This window comes from Trachemys scripta, chromosome 1, assembly GCF_013100865.1.
Source record: "Trachemys scripta elegans isolate TJP31775 chromosome 1, CAS_Tse_1.0, whole genome shotgun sequence".
In the NCBI taxonomy this organism is placed as follows: domain Eukaryota; kingdom Metazoa; phylum Chordata; order Testudines; family Emydidae; genus Trachemys; species Trachemys scripta.
Window position 1 is genome coordinate 319,362,601 of NC_048298.1, and position 9,867 is coordinate 319,372,467.

At 40.6% G+C, this 9,867-nt stretch overlaps 1 protein-coding gene across 1 annotated transcript in view; it reads left to right on the top strand.

Moving 5' to 3' along the window:
* VSTM5 (V-set and transmembrane domain containing 5) overlaps positions 1 to 5,392 on the top strand; it is a 31,580-nt gene extending 26,188 nt beyond the window's left edge. Inside the window, exons 2-4 of the mRNA XM_034758951.1 lie at positions 1,951 to 2,280; positions 2,372 to 2,509; positions 4,135 to 5,392. Coding sequence (XP_034614842.1) covers positions 1,951 to 2,280; positions 2,372 to 2,509; positions 4,135 to 4,178 — 512 coding nt within the window. The 3' untranslated portion in view covers positions 4,179 to 5,392. The remainder of the gene's footprint in view (positions 1 to 1,950; positions 2,281 to 2,371; positions 2,510 to 4,134) is intronic.
* The last annotated feature ends 4,475 nt before the right edge of the window (positions 5,393 to 9,867 follow it).

Sequence of the window (9,867 nt, forward strand, 5' to 3'; positions counted from 1 at the left end):
TGATAGAAGAATTTTTCCTAACTGTTGCTGAGGATGGATTCTAACTGCAGTTCCAATGGCAGGTGGCCATTGCTTTTTCTATACTCAAATTGGTCTGCTAAATCTCTTGTAAATTGTTTTAAAATTGTAGCAGTATAGCACATGAGCATGAATATCTCTTTGCCAAACTCCAGAAGAAGGAAATTCGAGCTGGAAAGGGAGGGACAGAACCTGTTTGCTGATTGTTTTTCTCTGGCCAGGGGCTCTATGTTTTTTGCCGCCCCAAGCATGGCAGTCAGGCAGCCTTCGGTGGCACACCTGCAGGTGGTCTGCTGGTCACGCGGATTCAGTGGCATTTCTGCAGGTGATCTGCCGGTCCCGCACCTTCAACGTACCCGCCGCCGAATTGCCGCCGAAGCCGTGGGACTGGTGGACCTCCCGCAGGCATGCCGCCGAAGGCTGCCTGACTGCCGCCCTCACGGCGACCAGCACGGCTTGCTGCGTTGGTGCCTGGAGTCACCCCAGTCTCTGGCAATTGGGATAGAGAAGAGGACACATTGAAATTCACCTGAAATGGCTGCTTTTAAAATGAATCAGTTGGGTGAGCATCTGATTTTTAAGAGAAAGTTGCATCTCCCCTACGGTGACCAGATGTCCCGGTTATATAGGGACAGTCCCGATATTTGAGGGTTTTTTTTAATATGGGCTCCTATTACCCCCCAACCCCGTCCCAATTTTTCACATTTGCTATCTGGTCACCCTAATCTCCCCACAACAGCACCCATCCCTCCATGGGAAGTACAAGCTAATCCAAGGGAAAATTGAAGCTTTTTGCTTGCGTAATTGTTTTCTCTTAGTCCTCAGGAGAAGCAGAGCCATCTAGCTATTGCACATGGAAAAGTCTATAAATTCATGGTTCCCAAACTGTGATTAGCAAAGAACTTACTGATGTTGCCAAAAAAAAAAAAAAAAAAAAAAAAAAAAAAAAAGCTGTCTGGACACATAGTGATGCCTCATCTTCCTCATTTCCAGCTGCTAAACTGTATTAAAAGAAGTTTAAAATACATGAACCTAATATTACATTCACATGTCTGCATTTGCTCTAGTTGCCACTGGGATGTGATCTGATCATGATTGAAAGAGGAAATGCCATTGTAATCACAGATGGAAGGAGAGGTGATAACTGAAACAATCTCTGTATTAAGATTGTATATGAAAAGCCTGAAAACTCCTGATTCTGTGTTTATGGAGAGGAAGGGTGGTTCAGGGTTAGAGTGCTAGGCTTGGGACAATCATGTTCAGTTTCTTCCTTTACCACAGACTTCCTTTGTGACGTTGGGTTAGTCGCTTAGTCTTTCAGTTCCCTATTTATAAAATGGAATAATTACACTTCCCTACCTCAAAGGGGTGTTGTGAGGATAAATACATGAAAAGATTGTGAGGTAGTCAGATACTACCGTGATGGGACCACGTATGTACCTAAGATAGATAAACTGAAAACAAATCAGGAAGCAAAAATAACAGTTTCTCCGTTCATACATTTAAATACAATCCATGATTTTAATATATATATATATATATATATATATATATATATAAAGCCAAGATTTCTAAAAGTAAATAGTGATTTTGGCTTCCTAACTTGAGCCACCTTAAAGGGGCCCAGTTTTCAGAGAATGCTGAGCATCCACCCTTAGGCTCCACCAAGGTGTCTCCAGTCGGGCACTCAAAGACTGAGGCACATAAAATCACTAGTCACTTAGGAAAATCTGTACCTCTGTTCCCTGTACCTTAAAGGAGGAATGCTACAGTATTGTTTAAGCCTGGCATTAGCCTGAAATCCGATCTGTTCCTGACCATTAGCCAGTCATGCTGATCACTCTAATACAATGTATGAACTGCCCTCACTATAAGTCATGCTTGCTTAGTACTGCATCAGCACTCACTGCCCAACCCTCCTTTGTTTTTCAGCCCAACGAGGAATATCTTTACTAGTCCCGCAACCCAACATAAATGCCACCGTGGCACAAAATATTCTCCTCTCTGTTGAATATTCTTGCAAAGGCATAGTCTCCATTGAGTGGAAGCATGTGTCGAGTTGGGGCACCAACAAAATTGTGGAGTGGAAACCAGGGAGTTATACTAACATATCCAAAAGTTACAAGGACCGAGTGAACACTTATGAAAACGGCTCTATACAGCTTCTGAATGTAGGCGTGAGAGATGCTGGCTATTATGTTGTCACCGTAACAGAAGAGTTGGGAACCAACATCTACGGCACCATTGTATTAAGTGTCTATGGTATGAACTAATCAGTAGTTCTTTTATTCTACCATTGAAATGCATATGTGCTCATGACCAACTTCATCATGTTATGTTTTTCCCCCCTTAGAGATTATCTATGAAGATTTACATTTTGTAGCTGTCTTCTTTGCATTTCTCACTGCTGTGTCTGCAGTTTTAGTCTGCTGCATGTGGTTCTGTAATAAATCTGTGCATCTATTCCAGAATAAGAGAGACAAGCTCAAAGGTAATTTTCTGTGCGTGGACATCATGATGTAATGAGGTTTCCATGCCTAAATTATGAGCATTTGTTCACTTGTGATTTGGTCCTGGGAGATGCTGAGCATCGATACCTCCCCACTGACTTCAATGAGAGTTACTGATCATCAAGATCAAGCCTCTAATGTAGGCCAATGAAGAATGTTCGCTGTTGTTAAAAGTCCTACTTATAATTAGACTTAAAAAAAAAAACACTAGGAAATATACTGTATGGAACAACTCTCGAATTGCAACTCTTCAGGCAACTTTTGTACTGGCTAAGTAACAAACCAAGATGATACTGGATTATGCTACAGAGAATATAATTCCTTGTCTATCCAGATCCTACCTAACCCTTCACTAGTTTCAGGCCATCTACCTTCTCAGTGTAGACCTTCCAGTGGTTTTTTCCTGTTGGTAAAAAGTCGATGTTTTTGCCTATCTGGGCACAGTTTGAACTTTTTAATTGTGACCAAGCAGGAAAAATAGACCTTTTACCAGACAAGTAAAGATAGTTTAAGTTCTGAGGCAGTGTGGTCCAAATCATCTTTTTTTTTTTTTTTTAACTCTGCTGAAGTCAGTGAGTTATAGAAGGGATAAATTTGGTCCAGTAGGTCTTTTTCATCTCTTACCTCTATGCTTGTAAGACCCCAAAAGGTTTTCATACATACATGACATATTTCTGTGATTTTGTTGCAGCTAAAAACACTTTCATTGTGTGCACTGAATATACATTTCCATGGTTTACCTAAGATGAACATTTACTCAGCCTCTTAGGAGGGGGCCATTTTGTACAAGATATTCCCGTGGGTACAGATCCAGAAAACAGGATATTTGACTCAACAACAAACAATTTGTTGTATCAGATCCAACCAATGATCCATCAGCTTCAGTACCTCACCCAGGGGAATGGTCTAAATAGAGCTCAGTTCTGAGATTTCACCCGTTTCCCCCATCTTCCATCAAGGCATTTGCAACCTAATGCTATTTTTGCTGTGAGTCCTGATTTAAGGAGTTTGTTCAGAGAAGGTCCCTGCCTCTAAAACCAGCCAGTGCTGACGTTCTGCTAGAGCCAGAGCTTTGTAAACTTCAGAGTAAAGTGCCACCCTTATCTGTCTGGTCAAACTTGGGAATGACAGTGTGTAGTCAGTCACAACAGGTTATGGTATCTTAGTGGTCTTCTGCTCTTTGAAGAAATCAGTATCATAGAGTCATAGAATCTCAGGGTTGGAAGGGACCTCAGGAGGTCATCTAGCCCAACCCCCTGCTCAAAGCAGGACCAATCCCCAGACAGCTTTTTACCCCATTCCCTAAATGGCTCCCTCAAGGATTGAACTCACAACCCTGGGATTTTAGCAGGTCTATGCTCAAACCACTGAGCTATCCCTTACGTTTTTAAACATGGTGAGGGGCACTGTATGTGGTTAACTAAAATATTTTTAAATACCTTTACTAAATTGAAAAAATCATTTACAATCCCAGAGTAATCATATCTGAGCAAGTTTATACTAATGACAAAAGGTTCAGATATTAACATTAGGTAAATTGTTAATTTTGGAATGTTTGGTCTTCTAATTGATTTTCAGATCAATAAATGTATCTTTCTATTTGCAGCAAGAACAGCTGAAGAGATAGAACTGCAAACCATTGAGTGTTAGCCAAGAACATTTCATAACAAATAACATTTCTACCTCAAGAAAAAATAATGGTAAAGGAAAGGGGGGGAAACCCACAAAAGGTAAAGTTTTTATACAATCTTTTTTTAACATGACTGATATAGAAACTTCCTGACTTGCAAATAAGACGTCAATTGGAGATGGAATCAGAGCTGCATGTATGGAGCCTCTTGCAAGTGTGAAGATTTCAGTTCTACCATTTACACCGGACAAGGTCAAAGTGAACAGAATGCTTACTTTGTTGAGCATGGGGACTGTTTATGGGCTATATCATAAGATCTTTAGCCTGTATCTCTCTCAAAAAAACAAACCAACCATGCTAGTTTGGCTACATAAAACCGGGAAATATAAAGAGGACTTGGTTAGGGTCTTAATGGACATTTGTTTTGCTAATGAGTATCCCAGCTAGTGCAAGTTTCCCATCACAAATAGGCAGCAGACTAGACCTCAGCATTCTTCAACATGCTGCAATTGTGCATTAATGTATTAAATTATTAATTTTAAAATAAATGAAGGACAGTATACTGTATACTGCATATTATGCTGCTATCTTCAGGCAAAAAGAATTTGCTGAAGCCTCTGAAGACTATTATAATTCATCATGAGACAAAAGTGAATTTGAGCCAAAGACCCCAGGGTTGAAATTCCATCACTCAGTGTCTTTATGATTGTTTACATTGTTTCATGATATTAATGCACACTTAACATTCTTATGGAAAGTTCTTAAACAATGAACAATGCAAATGTACAGAAGGTGACACCATCCATAGACTATGATTAGAACAGTCAGAAAAGTTCTGGTGGGGTCAAAAAGTAACATGGAATTTAATCCAGAGAGGTACAGAGCACCATGGATTCCACAAACTCAGGCCAGGGAAGGATTGAGTCTATCTTGTATGGGAGAGCTGCTTACCAAGGTGGTGTTGTTTTTTCAGAATTTAAGTTTTAAATGACAGCAAAGCCTCCTTTGCTTTTATTTTTTGTAAGCAAATATTAAATGAACTAACGAATACTGGTCTGTAACTGTGTGCTGCACTTAAGGTTATTATATAGGTCTTCTGGGTGGAGTAATATTGGCTTTTTGAAACAGAAAGCACTAAAGTCTGTTTACTTAAGTAAGTTTGAAAGCATTAAGCTATAAATTATCTTGTTTTTGTAAAAAGAGAGGAATACTATATTATGAAATAAACCTTGAAAATGAGACACACTGGATCAGTCTGTATCTGAACTGATATCTATAATCTTAAATACTTATATGGTCCTTATTATCATAGTATCTAAGTGCCTCATGCTCTTTAATGTATTTATCCACACAACATTCCTGTGAGGTTGGGAAGTGCTATTATTGCCATTTTACAGATTGAAATCAATGGAAGCTAGGAACTTTTGAAAATCCCAGTAGGCACATATCCACTTCTTAAAGCACCTAAATACCTTTACAAAGCTGGCCTTAAGTAACTTGCCCAAGGTCACATTGGAGGGTTGTCATAGAATAGGGACTTGAAGCCAGGTCTTTCAAATGCTGGACTAGTGTCCTAACCACTAGACAAAACTTCCTTTCATGTTAGATTTTATCATCTTAATAAAACACCACAAAAGAATGTCATAAGTTTCAGGGGAGTTGCTGTGGTCTGCAGAGATGGCACCTGAAACACATGAAAGAATGCATTCAAAATGTAACCTGCTAAGCAACTTGGGGTGGGGGGGGGAAGAGGGGGAAAAACAACAACATGTTGTAACATTATGCAGTCCTACCACCATACAGCGTAAGGACGGGTCTGGATGTAGGCAGACCTTCAAGCAACACCCAAGTGCTATAGGAAGTATTGTTGAGGATTCAGGAAGTGGGAATTTTCCCCATTAGTGTTGAATCAACATGCCAGTATGGAGCGGGGAGGAAGATTATGCTACTTGAGATGCCAACTTTCAGATGAAGCATGAACTTTAAGTTTACCTAAGTGCATTCATGAAAAATCCCATGCCATTTTCTGTAAGACTGGGGATGGGGGGAAAGGGGGTACAGGAGGAAGTCTTACTATTCTAGTCAGATTCCAATTCAGGTTATTACATTTTGCCTGCTCCCTGAAGTTCCAACTGGACTTAGTATCCACCACTTGCTATTGTGCTGCACTGTGTTTCATTAATGGATAATGTGATTCCAAATCTTCCTGAGAGCAGCACTGTGACACTTTAATATCGGTAAAGCAAGACAATCACTACTGAAGCCTTCAGTATTTGTTACTTTTAGAACCCATTTCACAAATATATTTGCATAATTTATTGGTGAAAATCACAGAATCAATAAAATACAAAATGTACTTGAATGATAAAATTGCTCTACATTTTTGTGTTGTGGACATTCCTACTGCCCCTTCGCTTAAAGCTAAGTAGAGGAATAACTATAAAATGGACTACAAATTTTGGCCAACAAGAAAGTATCGGAGCCATAAAAGAAAAACATAGGTAAGCTTTATAAAAGATTTAACTACCTGTGTCTGGCAGGCTATATTGCATTAATTTCCTCACTGGCACCCACTGAGTACGTATCATATCCTGGGGGCATCATACGGATTCCTTTTGTCCCTCATATCTGCTACAGTAGGCTGCAAGGATGTAGACAAGCATTATTACTTCAGAGATGTAATGCCTAGAGCTTTATCCCTTGAAAAAAGAAAAGTGGACCTGAAATTTATTCTTGCAGAAAGTACACAATACATTGGGAAAATCTTTGACTATGAGAAAAAAAACAACAACATATGGCACAGAAAGGAATTGGGTTTTGGTCTGTTTGTATAGCATCCTTCCTCACAAAGTGCTTTACAGTGACTATGTATACATACAGCATGATATTGATAACGTTACAAGACACAGAACAGCCTACAGTTTTTGTTGTGTGAACATTTTGGTTGTTTTTGTGGCTTTATCCTTAAAGATTTAAGCCTTAAATGTGAAGTCGATCACTAAGGCAATCCAAGTGCATATAGTTGGACTTAGGTTGGACATCAGCAAACAAAACATAAAATAAGAAACTGGTACTATCATACAGGAAATACCAAAATGTCATCTCATCGACTGATATTTGCCCTCTTAACAATTACAGGGAATATTCAGCAAATGCTTATATGTAAAGTAATGCACTAAGAAAGGCTATTTGCATCTATACCTTTGAGTTACAATACTAAAAACGCTAAGAGGAAGTGTTAAAAAAGGGACAATTTGAAAATTTAAAATGCATTATAACAGCATGAAAACTTTTCACAATTTTGCATTTTTTTCAGTTTGGTTAATGAAATATTGATTTGGTGTCTCTCCCCTCGACTATTCAATTTCGCTTATAGGTGCTGTCATCCACTTCCAGATTCTAATGCACTAGCTGAATACTATAGTGGGTGGGTTCCAAACAGCACAGGAATATTTAAAGAGTAGTTGCAGTAGTTTATAAAAATAGCATTTTTACTGTATATTTTACAAGAATCCAAATTTAACCTGTCGGTCTCCCTTTATGGAGAGACCCATTTATGAAATAAAAGATTTTTTTCACATGTACCATCATTGCCAGTAAGGTTGGGCAAAGCTAAACAACCCTGGAATTACATCTCACATGCTAATGGTGGGATAATTAAGATATTTATAGTTTTATGGTTAAATAGTTGGGGGGTTCAGTAATTGAAAGGTGTGATATATACTAACGTAGCTACCACTGCACACTAACGGCAAGATTTCTGCTTGGAATATTTCAACCTATCTGGGGGAATTAAGAAACCTTCCATTAAAACATCCACTTCTATTTGACTGCTTTGAAAATCTTAACCTTAATGGCTGAATTGCCTATCACTGTAGTGTTTAGAAATGAAGGAGGCACTGCCAAAATTTTCAAATTTAGGTGTGTGAAATTGGGTACTTAGCACTTGTGAAAATAAGGCTCCTAGGAACTCCCATTGACATCTGTGGAAACTCAGCACTTTTGAGACAGGCTCCTATTAAGGTGTCTAACCATGGGTTTAGGAACCTAACTTTTGACACCCTGTCACGGGGCTCACTCAATGCTAGGGCACCTCCTCCTGGCTGCTCTGGGAATTATCGCCTTCTGCGGGTGCTGTGCACTCCTCTGGTGGTCTCTCCACCCATCGTCCTCTCTCACCCTGCAGCCGCTATTGCTCCAGGAGCTGCAGCTTCCTCTTGGTGACTTGGACCTCCGGCTAGGTCTCTATGGTCCTCCCCTTCTGGGGTATCAGAGTCTCTTGGGGCCAGGGCCGGCTCCAGGCACCAGCCTACCAAGCATGTGCTTGGGGCGGCACCTGGAGGGGGACGGGGAGAGCGGGGCCCCGGCCGGGCTTGATACCCTCCCCTGCCGCGCTCCCTGGCGGGGGGCAGCAGGCTTTTTTGCCTGGGGAGGCAAAAAAGCCAGAGCCGGCCCTGCTTGGGGCAAACTATCCCAGGCTTTCTGCTCTCCACTACTGGTCTCGGCCACTTCCCCAGTGGCTGGTAGGGTAACCCGGGCCTGCCCTCTACACCAGGTTCCAGCACAGGGACCCTCTGATCAGCAGCCAAGGACTGCACTATCCTAAACCTTGCTGCTTTTCCCCTGTGCCTTTCTGACTACCCCACACCGCTCTACATAAATTGCCAGCATAAACTCCCTCCTCCTAGGGAGTAACTGTAGACTACACACCATAGTCCCAAACCCACCTCCCTTCACCCAGGGGGCTGCAGGGAAGTAGTCTGCAGTCAGACCCTTTCTGCTCTCAGCTCCTGTTCCCATCCATCTGAGCCTCATCTAATTAATCCCTGCACCCTGGCTCCTCCTCCAAGTGCAGCCTGGACAGTTAATTGGCCCACCTAAATCCTTTCAGGCCTCATGTGGGGTGGACACCTCATTACACATGCAAATCTAAATATCTTGGCCAATTTCTTAAGTACAAGTCCTTTGTGCAGTGCCTACAAAAACGTGTCTCTTGCATTTACTTTCCTTTTCAAAAAGTGACAAAAGTAGCAACCTGCAAAATTAGTTTTTTAAAGAAAGTAGCCTCACTGTGACCTCATATCTGACATCAGGGAATGCTTGTTCATTATTTCTGGGTGCAGCGGTATCCCTAAGGTAAATTTAAATTCCAAAGGAAGTCCTGTGATTTTCAGCCTAGTTCACAATCTCACATTTTCTTATATTGAATGAGAGAAGCATGGGGTAGTAATATGAGCACAGGACTCGGACCAACCTCATTCTAAATCATGCCTCTGAAGCAAAAGGTCTCAGAAGTTTGTAAGTTTGTTCAGCAGACACAGTCTCTCCTTCTCTAGCTGGAATCTGACAATGCCGTGTTTGTAAAGCCCTTGTAAGAGGGGGAAAAAGTACCTTTAGTATTATGTTATGGAACAGTCATGTGTATCCTCGAGTAAGGTTTCAATCACCTGTAAACTATTTTCAATTGATATTTTTTCATTTCCTCCCTTGAAATATCCCTTTGATAAGAGGCTAAAAGGGAAAGTTTTCACCTTCATAAATCAGTTATGATACAAACTAGTGCTTCGATGTGTTGAAAAAAAAACCATGTTCCATATTTGTGATTAATATTGTAATTAAAATACCTGCCTTAGAAACACACATTGAAAAACAAATTTGCAGAATGTATTGACTAATATATAGTTGCTATAGCTAGTCTCTATCACTAGA